This window comes from Pongo pygmaeus, chromosome X (assembly GCF_028885625.2).
Source record: "Pongo pygmaeus isolate AG05252 chromosome X, NHGRI_mPonPyg2-v2.0_pri, whole genome shotgun sequence".
Taxonomy (NCBI): Eukaryota; Metazoa; Chordata; class Mammalia; order Primates; family Hominidae; genus Pongo; species Pongo pygmaeus.
Window position 1 is genome coordinate 157,082,310 of NC_072396.2, and position 26,511 is coordinate 157,108,820.

The following is a 26,511-nucleotide window of genomic DNA, read 5'->3' on the forward strand; positions in this document are numbered from 1 at the left end:
CTATATAAATGAAAATCCAGACTGCAAAAGACTCCGTACAATTTCAACAAAAATACCCTAAAGGAGTACCTTTGCACCAACTAGGCAGGGAGTCATCAAGGCTGATTAGCCAAAACACACTTTAAGCCATGCAAGGAATCTGCCACATAGCTAATACTTATTAACAAACTCTCTGAATCTGTAACCTGGTAATCTCTGAGAATGGATCCAGGCCTGGAAAACCTTCAGATCATACCAACCAAGTAGTTACTTAATGGGAGAAACAAGCTACTTTATTAATGGTTATTAGCAAATGCAGTTGTCCACTCTGACACATTCACAGCAGTGTGCTGCTAGTGCTTAGAAGATGGAGAGAACTGTATTGCAACATAAGTGTTTCTGTGCCATATCTCAGTAGAGATTTTTAGAGCTCTAGTCTCTAGGGCTTAATTAAAACTGTCAACTTTTTGAAAGCTCTTAGCTAGTCAGAGCTGGTAGGGCCCTCAATCAAGCCTTTGGTACACTTCATGGATGGACAAAGAGATTCTTGGCATTTTAAAAGATATTCAGCCTGTCACCAGTGCTTCTCTTTCAAGACTAGAAAACATTTCTGAAAAGGCTTAGGTAGAATTGACTGTCCTCCCTCGTCTCCTTTGAACACTTTTAGTGCACTTACGTGATGACATGTGTCTCTTATACCAAACCACATCTGTGATGAGTGGAAAGGACTTTAATTGTCAGGCACAGCCAAGTAGCCCACTGTACCACATTTGTTCCCATCAGAGTTAATAATGTACTTTTCTTATGGTAATTATTAAATATATTATTATTATTATTAATGTAGCTCTTATTATCTTCTTTTCTCCAACATTGCCAACTGTTTTGTGCCTTATACAGAGTTAAGTCCTAAGGATAAAAAATTTAGATATTTCAGACCACAGCATTCAAAATGAGTACCCATTCTCCCCTTAGGAGATAATCAGAATTAATCATTTCATATATCTGTTTACCTCAGACACCACCACAAGGGCAAGGATATTTGTTAATTCACTTTCAGTCAGGCTTAATTCTGTTTTACAAGGTCCTATCTGACCCTATCACCCATACACTTATGAACCCTTTATCGCAAACTCTTCTTACTGCCCAACTCTGCTACTCTATGACTGGTGAGTCCACCTATTTTCTCAGCCTCTTCTCTGAATGCATAACCCCCTTTTGGTCTTAACTGAAACCTGACTCTCCTCTTGAATACACTGTTTTGATTCTCAAAATGTGGCTGATAATTCAGAATCAAGAGCTCAAGAAGTGCAATCCATATTTTCTTTGATGTCTTCCGCTTCTTAGACCATTACCGGATCACAGTGTTGTTGTAACCTGTGCTCTTTTGAGACGTCTACCATCTGGTGATACCCCTTTCTGCCCTTTCTCATAAGTATCATCTATAGAATACTCCCATCTCCCCAAAGATTCCTTTGTGCCCATGCCATCCCCTCCTTGGTCTTAGGTAACCACTGATGTGCTTTCATTTTCTATGGATTAGATTTTTCTCTTAGAGTTTCGTATAAATATTTTACAGTATGTACTCACTTGTGTCTGGCTTCCTCCACTCAGCATATTTTTAGGTTCATTCATGTTGTTGCATCTATCTGTGGCTTGTTCCTGTTAATTTCACAGCAGCATTCCATTGTATTGATATTACCTAATTTGTTTATTCATTCACCCAGTAATGGATATCTGGATTGTTTCCAGTGTTCAACTATTGTGAATAAAGATACTGGGATGATTTACATATAAGTCTGTGTGAGTATATGCTTTCATTTCTCTTGGTAAATACCTAAAGAATGGAACTACAAGATTATACAGTAAGCATATGTTTAACTTTATATGGCATTGCCAAACTGTTTTCTAAAGTAATTTTACCATTTAACATTCCCAGTAGATGTACGAGAGTTTCAGTCAGCATGCATCCTTGACTTAAAAAATCAAATATAATATAATAACTTTAGGCCGGGCGCGGTGGATCCCGCCTGGAATCCCAGCCCTTTGGGAGGCTGAGGCGGGTGGATCACAAGGTCAGGAGTTTGAGACCAGCCTGGCCAACATGGTGAAACCCCATCTCAACTAAAAATACAAAAATTAACCAGGCATGGTGGCGCACGCCTGTAGTCCCAGCTACTCGGGAGGCTGAGGCAGGAGAATTGCTTGAATCTAGGAGGCAGAGGTTACAATGAGCCGAGATAGCACCACTGCACTCCAGCCTGGGCAACAGGGCGAGACCCGCCTCAAAAAATAAAATAAAATAAATAATGTTAATTGATACTTTAACACTTTTCTCTGATAGTGAAAGTCCTTGGAACATTTTATCTCCATATAACCCCATCTCAACAGATATATATTACATTATGTTCCAGTATTTTATTCTAAATGTATTGTTTAACCAATAAGCCACTGTTACGATTTCATATATTCAGTGCTTATTTTAGCCATTCTAGTATTTAAAGTGATGTCTCCATGAGGTTTTAGTTTACATTTCCCTAATTTAAAAAAAGATGATGTTAAGGATCCTCTCACATGATTATGGGCATTTGTATACATTCTTCGGTGAAGTATCTGTTTACATCTTTTGCCCATTTTAAAAATTGGATTCTTTGTCCTTTTATTATTGAATTTTAGGAGCTTTTTATATTTTCAGAATATATAAATATTTCAAAATATATTTTTTTAGGTCTGCACAGATATAGTGTGCTTTATCTCAGGATATGGCTTGCCATTTCATTATCTTAATGTTATCCTTTGATGAGCAGAAATTTTTAATTTTGATGAAGGCCAATTTATTAGTTATTTTCCTTATTGTTATTATGTTTTTGTGAACTAAGGAATTTCTGTCTACCAAAGGGTGCACAGATATTGCCTTATATTTTCTTCTAAGAAACCATATTTTTAACTTTTATATTTAAATCCATGATCAATCTCAAATTAATTCTCTGCAGTGCCATCTTTATCATAAATCAAGTTTCCATATATATGGCTGTATTTTAGGCTTTCTTATTTTCTTTAAAAATCTTTTGAGACAGGGTCTCACTCTGTCACCCAGGCTGGAGTGCAATGGCATGATCATGGCTCATGGCAGCCTCAACCTCCCAGGCCCAAGCAATCCTCTCACCTCAGCCTCCCAAGTATCTGGGACCACAAGGATGTGCCACCACATCTGGCTAATTAAAAAGAAAAAATTTAAGACGAGGTCTCCCTATGTTGCCCAGGCTGGTCTTGAACTCCTAGACTCAAGCAGTACTCCCACTTCAGCCTCTGAAAGTGCTGGGATTACAGGCATGAGCTGCCACTCCCGGTCTCTCTACTTTGTTCTTTTTTAGAAGGATATATTGGCTATTCTTGCTTTTTTTCTTACATAAACAATTCTGCAATCACTTTTTATGTAAACATTTTAACATGCAGGTTCTCACATCAATGCAATTAATGTAAATATAAATTCTAAATTAATGTGAGGCCAAGTTTGAATTAGCAAATGAATTATCAGGGAATCTCATATTTCACACAAAAAGCCCAGGCCAAAAGAAACATGCTTCTTTATTGTCTCTCTGCACTGGTAAGTGTATTTTTCTAGTACTCCCTTGCATTGCAAGTGTAACTCTTCAATGATATTGAATTTATGGGAAGTGTCCTTGTATTAATTTCCTTTGGTTTATGTAACAAATTATCAAAAATTTAGTTGCTTAAAACAACTAAATGCCTTCTTACAATTCTTGATGCTAGAAGGCTGGAATTAGTTTCACTGGTCCAGTGTCAAGGGGTCAGCAGGGTTGCACTCCCTCTGGAGGCTCTAAAGGAATAATCTATTACCTTTTTCAGCTTCTAGAGCTGTATGACGGATTCCTTCACTCATCATCCCCTTCCTCTTTCTTCAAATCCAACAGCAGAGCATGTTCAAATCTTTCCTCCTGTCATCACATTGCTTTCTCCTCCACAGTCAAATCTCCTTCTGCCTGATTCTTATAAGGCTACTGTGATTGCATTTAGGCTCCATTCCAGATAATTCAGAATAATCTCTCCGTCTCAAGATCTTTTATTTAATCACAACTATAAAGTTATTTTTGCTGTGTAGGTCACACTCCCAAGTTCCAGGGACTAGAATATGGGTGTCTTCGGGGACCATTATTCTGCCTACCACAATCTTGGTTGTAAATGCCTTTCTTTAAAAAGTCAAACTCTTGTTTACCAAGACCAGGAGTCCATCTGCTTTTCTTCCTGCCATAACAGTACAGTTAATGTGATTAACACTCAATTTTCAGTTTCTTCTTTCTTTTGGGCCCCTGTGTATTTCCTTTAATTTCTTTTAAGCTTATGTTAAGACACTAGCTTAAAAGAATGGTTTTGGCCGGGTTCTGTGGCTCACATCTGTAATCCCAGCACTTTGGGAGGCTGAGGTGGGCGGATCATATGAAGTCAGGAGTTGGAGACCAGCCTGGCCAACATGTTGAAACCCTGTCTGTACTAAAAATACCAAAAAAAAAAAAAAAAAAAAATAGCCAGGCTTGGTGGCAGGCGCCTGTAATCCCAGCTACTCGGGAGGCTGAGGCAGGAGAATCGCTTGAACCTGAGAGGCGGGGGGTTGCAGTGAGCTGAGAACTCTCTATTGCACTCCAGCCTGGGTAACAAGAGTGAAACTCCATCTCAAAAAAAGAAAGAAAGGAAGGAAGGAAGGAAGGAAGGAAGGAAGGAAGGAAAAATGAAAAAGAATGGTTTCTATGTTTTATCTAGCTTTTCTAGGATTTTATAAAGGAAGCTTTTTCAGGGTATCTAGTTTGTTACATTTCCCAAAGTGAGCATATTTAACCCACTCTCATACAGCTTCTGCTCCCTCCAATTCACTAGAACTGTTCTTTTCAAGATCCCTAACAGCCAAGTATATCACAATACCCAACAGACAGTTTCTGTCTGCATCTCATGTAAACTCAGTACAATTCAACCCACATGAGTATTCTCTGCTTCTTGAAATACTTTCCTCACTTGAGTTCCATGATATCACATCCTTTTGATTATTCTTTCTTTTTCCTACTTTACAGGTCACTCTTTCTCTTTCTCCACTGCTATCTCCTACAATACCTGACCTACAATGCTACTTCTTCCAAAATATAATTTACTTTTTATTTCACTACCCAGTAAAACTTCAGGATATTGGTAGAAACACCTTCTGTGTGGATACCAAGTACACTCAAGTATATGCCTCAAAGGTATCATTGCCATGGAGGCAGTTTAGTAGCTGAAAAAATTAATATTTATCTCCGACAGTGGGAAAAATAGGCAGGAAATGTTTTATATGTTTTAAGTCTGTGAGGAAAAAGTGCTAATGATATGCAAATGTATTCCTAGACATCAGTATACTCATGATGAAGAAAATGCCTTTGATTGTGGGTACTATTAAGAAATCCTTTAAACTTTGTGTGGCCTTTACACAATATCAGATAATTCATACTTTCAAAAAGGCTAGAGGAGAAGCCACAAAGTCAAACACTCATACAAAAAAAGCAGATCTTAACAAAGCCCCCGATCCAATACTCTGTTCAGACAGCTTGGTTTCTAACCCTTTCACTTCTCCACTCTATGCACTAAATTCCTCTCTTTTTCACTAAAGGATAATTCCCTCTCCAGCTTTTGGGGCAAGCAGGACTGAAATGGGAAGCATTTCAGTATCTTACTGGTCCAACAGTCTTCTTATTCTAACTTCCTCCTTAAGAACTCAGTCGTCTAAAACCCCATGGTCTGATGATTCAGTTACTCCTGCTAGGCACAGGCATTTCTCCCATTCTCTCCAGGAGTCATTCTTCCACCTTTCTCACCTCCACTGCGAATCTGCATGATAAGACTTTCCCTTACGCTCCATAAATTATCACTCACCAAAGACTGTACGGGCAGGAACAGACTCTCTGTTGAGCCAGAACGACACTTGTGACAGAATGACAGTCATGATACATGGCAAGTAGGTCTGGATCACAAAGTAGCCAATTTTTCGCTTGAGATGGAAGTGGGTTGTCATGACGACATATTCTCCTAAAGAGAGAGTAAAATTAGGCAGTATGTAGCTACATAAACATTGCTAAATCAAGTTGGGCCCCAATTCAATTCACAAAGCTCTTTAATCTTATATTCAATATTCCAGCATCTCCCAAGTTCATGTAACCAGAGCCCTTTAATAATCACAAAATAGTGTGTTTTTTGTGTGTGAAAAAACAATGCTATCAGTGTGCCAATACAGCTTGCTCAGAACAATTTTGATACAGTTCATTCAAGTAAATTAATGTTCTCATTTAAATAATAATAAAATAAAAATCTCTTCTACAGCACTTGCTATGTGATAGGCACTCATTTAGCACTTTAACATTATAAAATATTTAATCTTCACAGGAACCCTATGAGGTAGGTACTATTGTTATCCTTATTTTTATAGCTCAAGAAACTGAGGCAAGGAGACATGGAGCAACCTGCATAAGGTTACACAGCTAGTAATTAGTAAAGCCCAAAGTCAAGCCCAGGTAGGTTGTCCACAGTTTATGCTTTTTAACCATTATGCTCTGCTGTTCTAATGTACTTACTTGGTTAGACCCAAAAGTTCACATAGCAGAATGTGAACTGACCTACATTATCCCACTCCTAAAATAAGAGTGAGCACTTACTGCACTTTCACTGTGTGCCAAAATATTTTCTGAGTGTTTGTGGATTGTTAACTTTATATCCTCCTAACAGTTCTGTGAGATAGGTACTAATAATTACCCCATGTTGCTAAATGTATTCGTCAATTCTCCCTCTTACTGGATTTGTCAGCAGCATTTTATGCAGTTGATCCTTCTTCCCTCTTGTAATCACTCTCTTCACAGACCCTCCAGGCCATGATGCTTTTCTGGTTTCTCTCCTACTTCACAGACCATTCCTCCAAAGTCTCCTTTGCTGTTTCTTTTAATTTCTAAACACTGGAGGATGTCAAAGCTCTGTACTTGCACTTCTTTTTTCTGTCTTACTCAGACACCAGCAATTCTCATCCAGCCTGTGTCTTTAATACCTTAAACTCTAATAACTCCCCAATGTATAACTTCTACCTGGGCTTCCTACTTGTTATGGGTTGAATTGTGTCCCTCAAAAAGATATGCTGAAGCCTTAGCTCCTGTTACCTCAGACCGTGGCCTTGTTTGGAAATAGTGTTATTGCAGATGTAGTTAGTTAAGATGAGGTCATGCCGGACTGGAGTAGGGTGGGCCCCTCATCCAACATGACTAGTGTCCTTAGAAGACAGCACCATGTGAAAACACAGACACACAGGGAGAAGGATACGTAAAAAGCAGGCAGGGGGCTGGGCGCAGTGGCTCAAGCCTGTAATCCCAGCACTTTGGGAGGCCAAGGCGGGCAGATTACAAGGTCAGGAGATCGAGACCATCCTGGCTAACACGGTGAAACCCCATCTCTACTAAAAATACAAAATATTAGCCAGGTGTGGTGGCGGGCACCTGTAGTCCCAGCTACTAGGGAGGCTGAGGCAGGAGAATGGCGTGAACCCGGGAGGCGGAGCTGGCAGTGAGCCAAGATCGCGCCACTGCACTCCAGCCTGGGCAACAGAGCGAGACTCCGTCTCAAAAAAAAAAAAACAAAAAAAACAGAGATTGGAGTGGTGCAGCTGCAAGCCAAGGAATGCCAAAGGTTACAGCCACCACCAGAAACTAGGGAGAGGCAAGGGACAGATTTTCCCTCTCAGAATCTCTAGAAAGAACTAACCTTCTTGATGCTTTGATTTGAGACTTCTAGCCTTAACTGCGAGCGAGACACATTTCTGTTAAGTTGCACAGTTTGTGGTACTTTATTACAGGAGCCTTAAGATTCTCTACTCAACTCTAAGATTTATATATTAGACATCACTACTTGGGGATCTAATAGGCATCTTGACTTAACATGAAAATCAAGATTTTGGTTTTCACTTTCCCCATCCCCAACACCTATTCAAAATGGCTCCCCCAAGAGACTTTCCACTGACTCCTCAACCCCACCGTGTTCTGTTGCTCTCTCTCTAACTTGCTCTCCTTCCCTCCCTCCCTCCTGTCTCACACATTTACACACACACACATAACACACACCAAATCAATCAACCGACTCTTCCAGTTCTTTCTCCAAAATATTTCCATAATTTGACCACTTCTCACCACATCTACTAGCTAGCACCCTGGTGTAAGCCACCATCATGTCTCACCTGGAGTACTATAATAGCTTTCTGACTGCTCTCCTTGTTCTGTCCTTGACTCCTCTTCAATGCATTCATAGTACAGCTGCCAGAAATTATCTTATTAAAACGTAAGTCAGATCTTGTCTGTCTTCTGTTCAAGACTATCCAATGGTTTATCATCTCTCAAAGAGTAAAAGCCAGATTCTCCAAAATAGTCCCCAAAGACCCTTGCATTGCTCTAATAGCACTCTTATCAGAGCTTCTTATTTTGCACCTCTCTTCCTCCACCCACATTTGGTTTTGGCAGGATTCCCAAATGAGGCAATTTCCCTCTTTTCTACTCTACCCACTCCCTTGTACCTAAACCTAGGAAGCACCATCTGGTCATCCAAGGCTCAATATACAACCCATATTGAATATGTATTCACATCTTAGCTTGTTTATGTGAACACAAAAAATACAAGTTGGCTTATTTTTAATTTGGCAAATTAAAAATTACAACTTTGGAGTTCCCATCTCTTTTCTTTCTCTCTGCTTCTTTTTTTCAATCCTTTTCTTTCTTTGTTTTATCTTCTGTCTGTGTGCATCTCTACTTCTTTCTGTCCTTTCCCTTTGCTTCACTCTCTCTCCACTGAGAAGGCATTGGGGATTTGTTTTTCATGAGAGTTGGACTTTGATTACCTTACGCAATTCTCCCTCTTTCCCATCTCACATTTCCAAACGCTACCTATTAATCCTATCTCTGATCATGTGAAATATTTAATATATAAAAGATGTAATAAATATTCATAAATTAATTACATTCTGTGGATCTAAAAGGCAAAGCAAATGGACTTTTCAAAAGATTATCAAATTAACCATTTGTTTTGAATAACTGACTCAAAATGGTTGAACACATTGATTTTCCTCAATCCTCTCCTTTTCTATACTTCTTTCTTTCTCATTCTGTCTTGTTGTCTGTCTTCTGAAGAGGTGAAAGGAATTCTCTTTAGTAAGAACTGACACCTAGGTTGCGAAGATTTCCCTGGTTTCTGTCCTTGTATTGGAGACTATCTGGGTCCAGTGTGAAACTGTCAAAGGGACAATGGAAAGACACTTTTGTATATTCACAAGTATTCACAGCTTAGATCATTTCTATGGGTGGAACTTACAAGTGGACTTTTAGAAAGCTTAGCAAATTAATTTATTATGTCAATTAACTTAATCAGGTTTCTTAAACACAACTCTGATATTTTCCATCTCTACATATCTTCTTCTCTGCCAAAGAGAGAACTGAAACTTTAACCAAATTGGAAGATTTTCACAGTTCCCTCCATCCCAACTCCACCCTTTTGTACCAGCTTATTAAGCTCATTATGTACCATCTGTGTTGTGTGTGTTGTATATGAGATATTCAAGGGTACAATATAAAACATACAATGCATATGTATTCATAAATTAGTTGTTATCTATGTATCAGAAATGCAGAACAGTTTAGCTAAATAATGCTTTACGTAACTGACTATATTTTCCTGAAGTGGATTTGTTAGATTCTCTCCCTCCTTGCCCCTATTGCTGCGCCTCTCTGTCTTTCTTATTATGAAGGATGACCCTTTAAGTGATTTGGGGGAATTTTCTCCTGCCTTTGCACTTCAGCCTATTAAACTCCATCTGTGTTAAATATGAAATATTTGATAATGGAATGTAAAACACATTCACAACTTAGCTAGTTTCTAAGGTTTTGAAACACATAAGAGGCTTTTTTAGCTTGGCAAATTAACTCATCATAAAAAAAAGTAAGTGGATATATTTTCTTAAATCTGTCTTGGATATTTTTCCCTCTTTCTATCTCTACTCCTTGTTCTTTATCTTGCCTCCTGTTTTCTTTTTATCTCCATCTCTCTGATTTTTCTTTATGTCCTGTTTTATGCATTATCTTTACTTACCTATGCTACACATCTAAAAAAATAATATATACAATGACAATAATAATAAAACTGTCATTCTAACAAATGATCAAATTTCTAGGAAAGATGGATATATAAGGATCATACATCCAAACAATCCTTTTAGAAAATTAATGTAATAATTCGCCAAATTAGGGAAAATAGGGGATGGTGTGAACAACTAGCCACAGACTTTGAGGAATTTCATTCATTTATTTAATACATGTTTGAATCTGGAGCAGAGAGCAGACGGCCTCTGCAGGAAGCTAGTTCATACTGAGGACTGACAGCATCTGGAGAGAAAGCCAGCCATACCAATCAGAACATCCACGGATTGTGGGTCCTTTCTCTGGCCCGGATTTCCATTCATATTCTAGACCTTACATGGAAGAGTGTATGAAGAATTTATAAAGGAATGCCCATAATTTATGGTCACAATAAAAACAATACATATATATGTAAGGTAATAATATTTATATGGTTCCTAAATCAATAGGTATAAAAGTATGTGCAGCAAAATGTCTCCCTCCCACATCTGCCCCAAATTACCCATTTCACATCTCCTTCCTTTAGGTAACTACAATTAACAGCCTCTTGTGTATCTTCCTAGAAAGATTATGTGTGTGTGTGTGTATATATACACAGTTTGAAAACATGTATCTACGATAATTAAAATAATGTGATACATATACAGAATAGAGAGACAACAATGAAAAAGAATAATAAATATAGACACACACTTATGCGTTTGTATGTGTATGTATGTGCACACATGTGAATTTAGTATATGATAAAAGCAGCATCTCATATCAATGAGGAAACACTCGATTATTCATTCGTGGATACTGGTACATTTGGTTACCTCATAGTGCAAACCAAAAATAAAACTCCAGATTATATTCGAGATGTAAATTTTAAGAATGGAAATAACTCAGTTCCTAAAAAATGTAGGTAAAAAGTTGGAAAGATGTCCAATTCATATAGCAGACTGAGCAGCAACATTTACCTCCTCTTTCTCTTAAGACTTCATCAAGTGCCAGTGAAGACAGTAAAATAGAATAAACCCATAAGAAGGAAAACAACAGGAAAGAATGAATGAAAGAGCTCAAGAGAATTTTGGAATTCAGAAAGTGCTGATGGAGAAAGCAGGCCTCAGTGTAGATGAGAAGCAGCAGAGGGAGCTCAGCTTACAAGGGAGGTCCCTGCTGGCAACACCCAGAGAGGCCACAGACCTGGAGGCTGCAGGGACAAAGGGAGAGGGTCTCAAGAATGGGAATGGAAAATAGGGACATTTCCTGCAGATCTGAACTTGGAAAAGTTCCAAGCCCTACTTCCATAGGCACAATGACTGTATCAGTATGTTTACTCTCCCAGTCAAAAGAAAGATAACCTGAGTGCCTTTATCTAAAATACTCTGAAGGGTGTTTCTACAGAAAACTAGGGAAATTTAAGTGGGTGGTAAGCCCTTAAACAAGAAATGCAATCCCAACAAAAGACAGTATTCATACAGTCATAGTAATACAAATGTCCCTTGCTGGTTTTGAGCTTTTTAAATCAATCTATAGAGAAAGTATTGAAAGCTTAATTAGGGGTATATAATGGTATTAGTTTTCTGTTTATTGGTACTTTATCAAATTACCCCACACTTGTTGGCTTAAAACAGCACAAATTTATACTCTTACACTTCTGAAGGTCAGAAGTCTAAAATGGGTCTCACTGTGCTAAAATCAGGATGTAGGTGGGGCTGCCTTCACTTCTGGTGACTCCAGGGAAGAATAGGTTTTCTCACCTTTTTGGCTTCTCTGGGTAGTCCACATTTCTGGGCTTGTGGCCCCATTTGTCATCTTTCCAGCCAGCTGTAAAATATCTTCTACTCATTTTCTTTTTGACTCTGGTCTTCCTGCCTCTCCTTTATAAGGACTCTCATGGTTACATTATGCCCACTTGAATAATCCAGAATAATCTATTTTGAAATCAGCTGATTAGGCACCTTAATCCCCCGTTTCCATGTAACCTAACATGTTCACAGGTTCTACGGAATAGAATGTGGACATCTTTGGGGGGCCACTATTCTCCCTTCCACAAGAACTAAGTGTATATTTTAATCTGTTTTTACAGTGAAAGCAAACTTTTAGCTGGCAGAAGTTGGAAGAAAGAAGGTGAAGATATGAGGACAGAAGGGTTGATAGATCAATAAATATAGCTAACTATTTGATCCAGCTATCAATACTTGGAGGAAAGGAGAGGTAGGGGCAATGGAAGTGAGATAAGCACTCATATACCTTAGAGTAGGCAATCAATATTTCATCTCTAAAGGTGAAAAATAGCAGTATAAGCACATTATTTAGAACTATGGAGGGAACCATCAGAAGTAAAACATAAGTGGTTAAAATGGGAACTGCTCCTTTTCAGTATATACCTTTCTGTTATTTGATTTTTTAATTTTCTTTTCTTTCCTCCTTCCCTCCCTCCCTGCCTTTCTTCCTGCCTTCCTTCTTTCCTTACACCCTTCCTTCTAGATGCAAAGTAAAAAGGGAGTGATCCATGTAGTTATTATGTTTATAGACTCTGGAGCAAGTTTTCTGCCTTGTTTCCAAATCTTGCTCTACCACTTACCAACTGTGTGACCCTGAGAAAATTATTTAATCTGTCTGAGCCTCGATTTCCTTATCTATAAACCTCAGATAATACCACCACCCACCTCAAACTGTTGTTCAAGGGTTAAGTGAGTTAATACATGCCCTCAGGGAAATGCTTTGCACATATTACATGCTCAAAAATTGATCATTATTAATTCTACCACTATACCCATATATGACTTTGATAAACAGTAAGAAAACAAGAATGACAATATCTTGTTGCATTATTTTCCTAGGGTTACCATAACAAAGTACTACACCCTGGATGGGTTAAAACAAAACAAATGTATTCTTTCACAGTTCTGGAGGCTGGAAGTCTCATATTGAGGTGTCAGCAGAGCTACACTCCCTCTGAAAATTGTAGGGAAATCCTTCCTTGCCCCTTCCTAGTTTCAAGTTGTTTTCTCACAATCTTTGGTGTTTCTCAACTTATAGAAGCATCACCCCAATCCCTGCCTTCATATTCACATGGTGTTCTCCATGTGCACGCACGTGTGTGTGTGTGTCTCTATGTCCAAATTTCCCCTTTTTATAAGGACACCAGTCATATTGGATTAGGGCCCACTCCACTGCAGTACGACCTCATCTTAACTAATTACATCTGCAGTGACCCTGTTTCCAAATAAGGTCAATTTTGCAGTACTGGGGGTTAGGACTTAAACATATCTTTTCAGGGGACACAATTCAACCCATGATACCTGTGTTGGCAAGGGTGAGGGGAAATTGGCATGCTCATCACTGATAATAGGAGTGTGAATTGTTTAACCTTTCAGAACAGCAGTTTGTCAATATGTATCAATTTTTTTTAATGTGTCTACTTTCTGAAATAGCAATCTCAATATCCTGTCTGTATCTTAGGTGGATACTTAAACAGGAGCAAAATGCTATAGGGAAAAGAAGGGTCTTTACAGTGTTGTTTATAGCATTAAAACACAGAAAATAATAGTGGATGATTGTTTAAATAGATTGTGATCCATCTATATGAAGACATTACCAAAAAAGATACTATTTTACTGAGTTTCACAATGAAATGCTACACTTCCTAGTGACAACAGGGATTATAAACGTTGTCAACTACACTCTGGCCTGACAGGAAGGCTTTTCACTTTTTTTTTAAGTAACCAAAACAAGTAATAATAAATGTGTGGTGTGTTCATTCTAATTGCTAACATATTTTACTAAATCTTGTGTACATTTTACTTGGATTATGTGCATTTAGTGACATGAAAACACATTTATAATATAAAATTAAATAAAAAGCAGCTTATAAAACAGTATCAATACTATGGCCCCATTTATATAAAAACATATTTATACAGAAAATGCAAAGGGAACCGTCTTAAATACTGAATGTAAAATAATCAGTTAATGTACCAAAATCTTCTAAGATATTTCTAGAAAGTGGAAACAAAAAGTATTTTAATTTCCAACATTTGCTCCTCCATGTATTTCTAATTTTCCTGTTATGAACGTGTATCTTCTGTGTGCTAAAGATGAGACCAACCATGGTTTACCAAAATGAAGTGGGAGTGGGGTCTGATTGGGCAGCCAAGGATTGGTCTCAAGAGTTGATGCCAGGTGGGCAGTGCCCAGGACAGACGGGGAGGTGAGCGGAGTGAACAGATACAGGGACTTCTCTTGCTTGCTCACTCTGAAGAAGAAATCCCTGCAGCAGCAAGGGCGGGCCTTCAGCCTCTAGGGCCCAGCTGTGCAGTGCACCACTTTGGGCTACGTGATGCTGCAGCCTCGGCCTCCTCCTGGGGCCTCCTTCCTCTTTTCCCTTAAGTTGGGGTGGGGAAGCGGGGGGAACCAGGCAGTGGCATTGGTGGTGGCACCTCTGGAAGCAGGAGGCCGGCTTCTCTGCTCACACATGTAAGGGGTCCAGTGGAGACGTGAGGGGACAGGAGGGTGTGTGAAACCTACAAATGGCTCCTCTCCCTCCTTGCTTGCATAGTCCCGGGATCAGGGCCCTAAAGGCGGGCAGTACCTGTGCAGCCAGTGCAGGAAAAGTATGTCAATGCCCCTGCTTCACCTTCAGCAGAGTGAGCCAGGGACGGGTCCCTGTCTGGCTCTGCCCACACTCCCAGGGCTCTGAGCTCTGGCCATGCAGTGGCCCAAGTAAGCCAATGCACGATGGCCAGGAGTGCTCCTGGGACACAGAGACAGGGCCCAGGTGGCCCAGACACTCCCACCGCCAGACACCTCTACTGCTTCTATCAAAGCCAGGCACTTGACCCCAGTAGCAATGCTCAACCACTGGAAGGAGGGAATTCTTCAGATTGGGGCCAGCCACACCTTGCCTGCCTGTGCCACTTGGACTGGTCCAGCCGGAGGCCTGCCATACATGACCCCAGGACCCCATGGAACAGCCCACCCACCTCTGCAGCCCTGCACTCCCTATCTCTTCTGCATCTTACTCTGAACAGCTTTCAGCTTCCCTAACAGGCCATGCTCTCTCATACTTCTGGACTTTTGACATCTCAGTATTGCCTTTGTCAAGAATAGCCTTTCCCCACACTAATTCTAGATCTCTAAATCCTGTTTGTCCTTCAATTCCATTTCAAATGTTGATTTGTTTAGGCACCCTCCCCTGATTCTGAAGTGGAGGGAAAACAGGGGGCAGAGGAGATGACAGACTGTGATATCACAAGAGGGAACAGTGTATGTCTAGATAATGAGATGAAAGGACATGTATAATTGTGGATTCCCAGAGACAAATGTTGCTTGAAAATTAAAGTTGAAAGCTTCTATCATTTCATAGCAAAAAAACATCATGTGATATGTGGGCCCAAGCATATACTCCATTTTGACGAACATTCTAAGGTTAGTTGAGATCCAGAATATGTATATCGTTCCTCAGGCCCCTTGAACTGCTCAGGGGCCATTTCCAAATGGACAGACTTAAGGCCACAGAACAAAACTCTAGTTTCATTTGTCAATATCCAAGAGTTAGCCATTGATAAAACCTAGCAGGTTCTGCCAACCAAGCTTTTTTCTGAGTTACGTGATCCACTTAAGAAAATAATTCCATGGCTACTCCCTGGACATCCTGGCTGTGTGCTTGACCTTTTCTGGGATTAGTTAATGTGCCACCTCAGCAGAGGCTGAGTTAAGCAATTCTTTTAATGAAATCTTTAGGAACAAAGCTCAGCTCTTCGCCCACCGTGGCCTCCATCTGCTTTCTCTTCTCATACTCTAGCCGTAATGCCCTTCACCTTCTGCACCACTCTCCAAGAGGCAGCAGGCAATTGTGGTTAAGAGGATAGTCCTGGGAGCCAATCTGACAAGTGTTCATTTTCGTTTTGCCATTGCATAACTGTGACAAGGAGCAAATTACTGAACTTTTATATACCTCAGTTTTCTCATGATAATACTATCTTTGTCACAACATTGTTTTGAAGATTAAATAAGTTATAAGCACTTAGAACAGTGACTGGCATGTGGTACAGGTTACAGAGATGTTTGTTAAATAAAATAAGTTAAATACCTGTACTAGACCGGATTATCTCTGTCCCAACAACATGGCCCAGCAGGTCATACTGGTTCAAGCGAGAACCATCCTGTGCCACTTCCACAGATTTGTTCTTTCCGAGAGTCCAAGAATAAACCACTTCAGCTGTTGTATAGGCATCTAAGGCAGAGAAGGGTCAATAAAGAGAAGTTGAAGGAAATGGAGAATGAGTACCCTTGATACTAAACTCAAATGAGATTGAAATAAAACTTCCATCTTCAAAGAGTTCTGGGTATGTGGTCTGTCTTCAACTGAAGTACATCCATCTGTCCATCCATCCATCCATCCATCCTTCCGTCCGTCCGTCCATCCGTCCGTCCGCCCGTCCGCCCGCCCGTCCGTCCGCCCGTCCGTCCATCTATCCATCCATCCATCCATCCATCCATCCATCCATCCATCCATCCATCCTTCCATCCATCCAATAAACTCTCATTGAATAGCTACTGTAGTATATGCTGTGTACATAGAAATGAACCCAAAGTGTTCTCATACTTCAATGACTATCTTCTAGACTGCCAATAAACTTTTTCTTCTGTTGGAGAGTAGACAGTAGGGGCAGGGGGAGGAATGGCTAAAATATTATCTCATGTAGATGCCATAGACTCAAATGCCTACAGGAGCCATAGAGGTTGACATAATTTGGATATTTGACCCCTCCAATTCTTATGTTAAAATGCGAACCCCAGTGTTGGAAGTGGGGCCCAGTGGGAGGTGTTTGAGTCATGGAGGCAGATCCCTCACAAATGGCTTGCTGCCACCCCCCTCCAGTAATGAGTGAATTCTTGCTCTATTAGTTCACAGGCTATCTGATTGTTTTAAATGAGCCTTGCACCGCCTTCTCTCTTTTGCTCCCTCTTTTTATGTGACACGCTGGCCTGCTCTGCCTTTCACCATGAATAAAAGCTTCCTGAGGTCCTTACAAAATGCAGATGCTGGCTCCATGCTTCTTGTACAGCCCCCCATAACCATGAACCAAATAAAACTCTTTTCTGTATAATTTACCTAGCTTCAGGTATTCCTTCACAGCAAAGCAAAACAGACTAACACAGAGGTACCTTGAATAAGTAAATCAGGCTAATTGTAAGAAAAATAAACTGGCAGAAAAGTAGTACAAATTTAATTAATTATGAGGTGAGCATATCAGAGAAAGCAAAAATTTGAACTAGTGATATTTTAAGTTAAAAAAGAAAAATTCCACATTAAAATTACAATAATTAATTTTCTTTCATAACTTATTATCATTTTGATATGCAAACAAGATACCTGACACCTTTTCTTTTGCATTAGCATTAATGTCAAGGCTTGTATTTAGAATTCCAATGTCAAGTACAGAATTTGTATAGATTAACAGGGGTGTGAGTAAGGGAAATGGTCAGAAATGAGGTGGGGTTATTTAATTTTAGTCAGTATATTAAAGAAATGAGTTGATTCCTTCCCTGACATGATTAACTCTTTCCACCGTGGATTTTATATCTGGGGTGAGTCCTTGCCCTAACTCAGGCACCCAGGCTCATAAAGGGAAGCTGACCGCATACTGTATACCCTTTTCCTTCAAGTTTTGAGCTGCCTGTTGTTCAAGCCAGAGGGGAAGAGGGGTTCCTCCAGCTCATGGTGGCAACTACTATACCCCTAATATACTCTATTTAAACCTTTTACCACAAAGCAAATAATTTCTGGTGAATCTGCCAATAAACAAATATAAATGCTGGGTCCCTGCAAAACTTTGCAACATTGGATATACATTTCACAAGTCTGACATTAACAGCTATTCATGGGTACTAGTTGTGATCTGCTTACATTACACTTTTTAAAACTTTTTCAATACACCTAAATAAGTCATTTCCTGCTTTGTTTGTAATGAGTAACATGCTAAAAATTTCTCCAATCACATCAAAATTCTCATTGACATCATGAACAAATATTCATAACTCTATGGTATTTTTTATATCTGTGCTCTCATAAGCTGCAAAGGAAAATATCACAGGAAGTTTAACTTTTCCACATAATTTGCCTTGTATATAGTCTCAGTCATTTCTTCAACACAACAACAACAATATTTCTAGTTGGACACATAATTTCTCATGCAATTAATAGACTTTTTTTTACAAGTTTGGTATCTATGAAATATTTTGATGCCTATAAAGGTTTGTTGCTGAAAGCATAACCACATTTTCTAGCAATAACATTTAGTGTATGCATTGAAGCACAAAACTTAACTTTCAATGTTTTTTAATTAATATTTTCATTGTGCATTTTTTCTATACATAAATCATAGTTTTTTGTAATGAATAGCATAATTTTGATATATGAAGTTTTATGTTTTCAACAAAAGCATACTTTGTGTGCTTAAAGATGTGAAAATATCCTTTATTTCTATAAGAAAATGTAAACTCTCCCATCTTGTTTAAAATATAGCCGTCTCAGCATGTCTTAATTTTTTTAAAAAAATTGATAGATATGGTACAAGAACGCTTTCATTTTCCTCATTTCTACTGGGAGCTCTTAATTCTCTTGTAAGTAAAACAAAAGTGCAAGTGAGATGATTACTGGCAATTGATATTAGACTCCCTTTTCAGGGAGCAAAGTGAAAGTGATGGAGGTTATGAGGAAAGGGAAAGCATATCCTCATGTACAAGGGATAGTCACTATTTGGCCTCGACTGATTGAAGCCATGTAGGATTTCAGCCCAGTGTGTTGTCAGTCTTCTGATTTTGTGAGATAATAAGCAAATGTGGAATTTTATGTGACATCTCCCAAATTTAAAATCTTAGCAAATAATTTTAAAAGTTGTAAACAGCGTATGGATCAAACAAGTCACACCTGAAGTTCCCAATTTACAACCTATGGTCTAGAGACTTTCTCCTACAGATGGCTATGATTCCTTATGATTCCACCTTAAAAACAAAGCATCCTCTTCTACTTATAGGATATCCAGGGCTCTCAGCTTGATTTGTGGACCTTTAAACTATTATCACCAAGAAGAAAGGAAAATCTTCTCAGAACCCTTCTCATACCCTTACCTAAAATGTATACTGATATTATATGAGGCAGTCATAATACGATCAGTGAAATGTGATTTCACAAGACCCTTGTGCTCTCATTTTTCCCTAGAGTCTTTTATCTTTAGTACATATGCTTGGGGTACCCCTACTCCTAAGCAGGGAACCATCTGTATAGGTCTTCTTACCTTTGCTATTCAGATGGTTGTAACACTTTTTGTTTAAAGATAGTGCCATGTTCTATCCAATCTACCCAAGATTTTGACAGTGTAAAAACTAGAATAGGTTCGTTCAGGGAAAGAGTAAGCAATGGAAGATTTTGTTTCCACCCCTAAAAAAGAAAAGGAATTTCTTGCTGGATCTCTTAACTTAAGCTGAGTACCTGGCACAGACAACCCTGAATACTCACCCTGAAAATCCAAGCAGACCCTAACGCAGATGTGACAATAAATTGTGTAGCTATCAGTATCTCAGAAAATTCACTTCTCCAGAGTAGCAACTTACTTTATGCAAAAAGCAACGATTTAATTTCTTTGGCAATAATATATGGTAACAGAGGGATTTGAGGAGAAAAAAATACCCTCTTCTCATAAGATAGAGGGCAAAGCAGGAAAGACATGAATAAGTGGAAGAAGAAGATGTGAATTAAAAAAAATAATAAAAACAAAAACAAGTTGAAAACTACTCGATTGAGTGTCTGCTTGGAGCCTGACCTGTACTGGTAAACAAAGTTTGTGAAGGCACAGTAGCCACCATCACATCAGGAAGCCCACAATTTACTCGGGGAGACAGAGAAAGCACAACGGCTGTAGTGCAATTTGGAATATAGGAGTATGCACACTAGTGAAATAAACACAAGTGTTAAGTAAAACCAGAGGTGAGCACTATTACTCCTGCTCAGAGTGGGGTGTTACAGAAGGATTCTTAAAGTAAATGATACTCAGAAGATGAGGCCACCTTTAGTAGGTGAAAGAAGGACATTCCTAGCAAAAGAACAACATAGCCAAGGCAAAAAGTATGTGAGCACATGGAGCAGTAAAGGAATTAATAGTATCACTGGAGTCACAGACCGGAAGGAAGCTTAATAAATAGCATAAAATATCCAATTAGTCTGGGTGCAGTGGCTTATGTTGTAATCCCAGCACCTTGGAAGGCCAATGCAGGAGGATTGCATGGGGCCAAGAGTTTGAGAACAGCCTGGGCAACATAGAAAGAAACCGTCTCTGCAAAAAAAAATTAAAAATTAGCTGGGCATGGTGGCACATGCCTGTAGCCCCAGCTGCTCAGGAGGCTGAGGCAGGAGAATCAATTAAGCCCAGGAGTTCAAGGCTACAGTGAGCTGTGATTGAACCACTGCACTCCAGCCCAGGCAATAGAGCAAGGCTTTTGTCTCAAAAAAAAAAAAAAAAAATCCAAATTGCCTACCCTAAGAGCTAAGGGTTTTTGCAGTCCTGGATTTCTTGTTTTTATTATATAGTCCCCAGAAGAAACTTCTAATGGGCAAGTGGGAACCTCTGTTGGAATATGCACATGTGTGTACATACATGTGTGTACACACAACGAGTTGTGGACATGCCTAAAGGAGAGAGATGACATGAGCAGATATAAGCTTGGGAAGGATCACCCTAGCTGCCGTAAGGATGGCTGGTGGAAAAGAGTGAAACTGAAGCCAAGACAGTATTTAAAAGGTCATCACAATGCCTTTTGGTGTCAGTGACCCATAGGCATAATATACTAGACAGTGGGTTGAACTGAGTGGGACAGAGCGATTTCAGAAGTAGAAATGATTATAATTTTTGACTTTCATGGTGGTTAAGAAAGGAAAAATGACATTTTAAAAAGATTCTACATGATCCTAACATTGTAGCTTTTCCAAGTACATGGATAATGATGGAATTTATTCACCCACTGGGGAGCAGAATTCTTCCCAGTTAGACCTCCTTCTGCTTTCCTTCTTCCATGGATTTGGGCTCCTTTAATTCCTCAGCTTCTCTCCTATAAAACTGCCCCCTCATCTCAATTCCGATCATTCTATTTTCATGGAGGAGCTGGGGTAGGGTGGAGGGACTGGTTCCTGAAGAAAGGATATGTACCTGACAATTAGAACTCTTGCACTCGCTGAATGGGCCCCTAAATATATTTCATATGAGCTATAATGGCAAAAGCATCTCTTTGTCTTTAGTTGCTTAGCAAAATGCCTCCTTCTGTTATCTGAGCCTTGGTATGTAACAGACCCCAGGAAAAAAGGAAGTAACAAACAATCTTGCCATGTTAGCACAAATGAGAAAGCATTTCTTTTGAAATATTGTCAGAAACCACTTGCTTGATTAATTGATTTAATCAGTTACCCGTTCAACAAACATCAAGGCATCATATTAGATAGTGAAGATACAGCGGTCATAAAACATCTGAGGCCCCATCACCTCATTGAGCTTACAGTCTAGTGAGAAAAGACAGACAATAAACAAGTAAATAAATAATATAGTAACAGTGATGCATGCTGTGAAGAAAATAGAGTTACAGGGTGAGGAAGGGCGTCATTAGATACAGTGATAAGAGAAGATCTCTCTGAGGGTGGTTTCTAATCTAAAACATTAAGAAATGAGAAGGAGTCAGTCATGCAAGAGCTTGATGGAAAACATTTCAGGCCAAAATAATAACAAAACAACTAAACCTCCCCAACCCCCCCAAACCAGCAAATGCAAAGTCTTCTACATGGTAAAGAGTTCTAGGAACTGGCAGAAGGCCAATGTAACGGGGAAAGGGATATGATATAAGGTTGAGGAGGTAGGTAACCAGAATACAGGATCTAAACCAAGATAGAGATCACAAAGAGTTTTAGTGAAAAGAACTTAAGTTTGGTTTGGACATGGTAAAAATCCAAGGATTCTCCAGATTTCCCAGCACCATATGTTGAAGAGACTGTCCTTCCCTTAATGTGTATTTTGGTGCTTTTGTCAAAAATCAGTTGGCTATAAATATGTAGGTTTATTTCTGTGTTCTCTATTCCTTTTTTTTTTTATTTTTATAGATTTGGAGAGTACAAGTGCAGTTTTGTTAAACTGATATATTGTGTAGTGGACAAGTCTGAGCTTTTAGTGTACCCATTGCCCAAATACTAAACATTGCACCCTACAGGTATTTTTTCAGTCTTCACCCCCTCATACCCTCATCTTTTGGAATCTCCAGTGTGTATTATTCTACTCTCTGTATCCATGTGTATCCATTATTTGGCTCCCACTTATAAGTGAGAATATGCGGTATTTGAGTTTATGAGCTATATCACTTAGGATAGTGGCCTCTAGTTCCATCTGTGGTGCAGCAGACACATGATTTCATCCTTTTTATGGCTGAGTAGTATTCCATGGTGTCTGTGTATGTGTTTGTAAATATATATATAGCAATTTTCTTTATCTAGTCATCCACTGATGGACATTTAGGTTGATTCCATGACTTTGCTATTGTGAATAATGCTGTGATAAACATACAATTGCATGTGTCTTTTTATATTCCATTGTTCTATGTGTCAATTTTTATGCCACTACCATGCTGTTTTGGTTACTATAGCTTCGTGGTATATTTTGAAGTCAGGTAGTGTGATGTCCCCAGCTTTATTCATTTTGCTCAGTATGGTTTTGGAGATTTGGGGTCTTTTGTGGTTTCATATGAATTTTAGAGTGTTTTTTTCTATTTCAGGAAGCGTGTCATTGGTGTTTTGATAGCAATCATATTGAATGTGTAGATTGCTTTAGGTAGCATGAACATTTTAACAATATCAGTTCTTCCAATCCATGAACAAAAGACGTCTATTTATTTGTGTCTTCTTCTATTTTTCTAATCAATGTTTATAGTTTTCATTGTGGAGATCTTTTACCTCCTTGGTTAAATTTATTCCTAGGAATTTTATTGTTTTGTAGCTATTGTAAATGGAATCACTTTCTTTTTTCAAATAGTTCATTATTGGCATATAGAAATGGTACTGACTTTTGTATGTGGATTTTGTATCCTTCCATGTTGCTTATTTTCTTCATTAATTCTAACAAATTTTTGTTTAGTTCTTTAGGGATATATGTATACACACACACACATATATATATACACACATATATGTATGTGTGTATGGATATATATATATTTTTTTATATGATTATGTCATCTGCAAACAGGGACAATTTGACTTCCTCCTTTCCAATTTGGCTGCCTTTTATTTCTTTCTCTTGCCTAATTGCTCTGGCTAGGACTTCTAGTACCTCTAGGACTTCTCACCACTAGTTGCAAGAAGTGGTGAGACTGGGTATCCTTGCCGTGTTTCACAGTTTCATACCTTAGAAAAGAGCTTTCAGCCTTTTCCATTCAGTATGATGTTTGCTGTAGGTTTGTCATATATGGCCTTTATTGTGTTGAGGTACATTCTTTTTGTATACCTAATTAGTTAAGAGCTGTCATCAGGAAGAGGTGTTGAATATTATTTTCTTCATCTATTGAAATGACAGTGTGTTTTTTGTCCTTCATTTTGTTGATGTCATGTATCACATTTATTCATTTGTATGTTTTCAACCATTTTTGCATCCCTGGGATGAATCCCACTTGTCTCTTCAACATGGTGCTGAGAAAACTGCATGTCCACGTGTACAAGAATGAGACTAAACCCTTATCTCTCACTATAAAAAACTGAATCAAAATGGGTTAATGACTTAAATGTAAAACCCAATGCTATAAAATTACTAGAAGAAAATGTAGGGGAAATTCTCCATGCCATTAGTCGTCTGGGCAAGGATCTTTTAGATAACAATCCAAAAGCACAGGCATTAAAAGCAAAGTAGAGATATGGAATTTTATCAAACTAAAAATCTTCTGTAGAGTAAGTGAAACAATCAACAGAGTGAACAGAAAATACACAGAATGGGAAAAATATTTTCAAAGTATACATCTGATAAGGGGTTAATATCCAGTATATCTAAGGAACTCAAATAACTTAATATAAAAAAATCTGATTTTAAAAATGGACAAAAGACCTTAATAGACATCTCTCAAAAGAAGATATACAAATGGCCTCCAGGTATATAAAAAATGCCCAATATCGCTAATCATTACAGAGATGCAAATCAAAACCACAATTAGATATCACCTCACCCTGGTTAGAATGACTATTATCAAAAAGACAAAAGAGAACAAGTGCCGGAAAAGATGAGAAGAAAGGGGAACTCTTTCCTATACACTGTTGGTGAGAATGCAAATTGGTACTGCCACTATGAAAAAAAGTGTGGAGTTTCCTCAAAAAATTAAAAACCGAATTACCATAATATCCAGCAATTCCACTACTGGGTATACACCCAAAATAAATAAAGTGAATATGTTCAAGAGATATCTATACTTCAATTATTATTTTAGCACTGTTCAAAACAGCCAAGACATGGAATCAATCCAAGTGTCCATCAATGAATGAATGAATAAGAAAATGTTATATAATATATAAACACACACACACACACACACAATGGAATGCTATTCAGCCATAAAAAGAGAATGAAATCCTATTATTTGTGGCAGTGTGGATAAAATTGCAGGACATTATGTTAAATGAAGTGAGCAAGGCTCAGAAAGACAAATATTGCATTGTATCATTCATATACATAATCTAAAATAGATATATCATAAAAGTAGAGAGTAGAATGGCGGTTACCTGAGTCTGGGGAAGGAGAAGAGAGAGGGCCTGGAGAGAGCTTGGTTAATGGAGGGAGATTGATTAATGGGTACAAGGTACAGTGGGATAGAAGGAATAAGTTCTGGTGTGCTGTTGTGCAGAAGACTGATTATATTTTTAAAATATTGTATGATATATTTCAAAATAGCCAGAAGAGAGGATTTTGAATGTTCTCATCACAAATACACGGTAGATATTTAAAAGATAACGGAAATGTTAAATACCCTGATTTGATCATTGCACAATATATATATTTATTGAAACATCTAATTGTACCCAAAAAGTATACACACTTATTTGTCAATTAAAACAAAAATAATTTTTAAAAAATTTAGGCGTTCTGATGAATCTGAAAGCTACAGCCTGAGGCTGGCATATATATAAAAGCAAATGGAAACAGGTACTATATTTGTTTATAACTTAATCAAATAATTGCAATTATCAAAACTTTTATTATTCCCAATGACAGGACAAGTTATAGCCACTAGTTACTGGCAAATTAAGAAAATTTTGGATTTCTAGTGTAGAGTATATATGTTTCCTCATGTATTGAGATGATCGTGTGGTTTTTGTCCATTTTTTTAATGTCATATTATGTTGAATGGTTTTTAGTTGCTGAGCCAACTTTGTATTCCTGGGAAAAATCTCACTTAAAAATGATGTATAATCCATTTTATAAGTTGCTTGAATCCGTTGCTAGAGTTTCATTGAAGATTTTTGTGTCTATACTCATAAGAAATACTTGTCTATAAGAAATACTTGTCTATAGTTGTATTTTTTAGTTGCCTTTGGTTTTGATATCAGGGTAACACTGGCCTCATAGAATGAATTAAGAAATGTTCTTTCCCCTTCTATATTTTGGAAGAATTATTTGTGAAAACCTAGTATTGATTGGTATCAAGTCTTCTTCAAATGTTTTGTACAATTCAATGGTGAAGCCTTAGATCTAAGCCTGGGCTTTTCTTTATGAGAAGTTATTAAATTACTAATGTAACCTATTTACTTAGTATAAGATCAATGAAAACTTCTATTTCTCCTTCAGTCAGTTCCATCAGTTTGTATATTTCTATGACTTTCTTTCATTTCATCTAGGTTATCTAATTTGTTGGTGTACAGTTGCTCATAGTATTCCCATAAAATCCTGCTTATTTCTGTAAGGCAAGTATGACGTGCCTTCTTTCAGGATTTTAGTAATGTGATTCTATTCTTTTATTTGCTTCGTCTGTCTGGTGAAAGATTTATCAGTTTTGCTGATCTTTTCAAATAACTTTTACTTTTTGTCTTTAATTTTTAAAATTCTTTATTTTATTTATTTTTACTTTAATATTTATTATTTTTTCCTTCTGCTTGCTTTGGATTTAGTTTGGTCTTCTTTTTCTAGTCTCTTAAGGTGGAAATTCAGGTTATTGATTTTAGATTTCTCTTTTAAATATAGATTTTACAGTTATAAATTTCCTTCTAAGCACTGCTTTAAGCTGATGCATCCCATAAGTTTTGGTATGTTATGTCATCATTTTCATTTGTTTCAAAATA

General features: G+C 38.1%; 1 protein-coding gene across 3 annotated transcripts in view; it reads right to left on the reverse strand.

Annotated features, from left to right (window-relative positions):
* GABRA3 (gamma-aminobutyric acid type A receptor subunit alpha3) overlaps positions 1–26,511 on the reverse strand; it is a 288,046-nt gene that overhangs the window by 25,648 nt on the left and 235,887 nt on the right. For all 3 annotated transcript variants that reach the window (XM_054472831.2, XM_054472832.1, XM_054472830.2), the window contains exons 7-8: positions 16,252–16,395; positions 5,893–6,045 (exon numbers count right to left, since the gene is read on the reverse strand). In XM_054472831.2, coding sequence (XP_054328806.1) covers positions 5,893–6,045; positions 16,252–16,395 — 297 coding nt within the window. The remainder of the gene's footprint in view (positions 1–5,892; positions 6,046–16,251; positions 16,396–26,511) is intronic.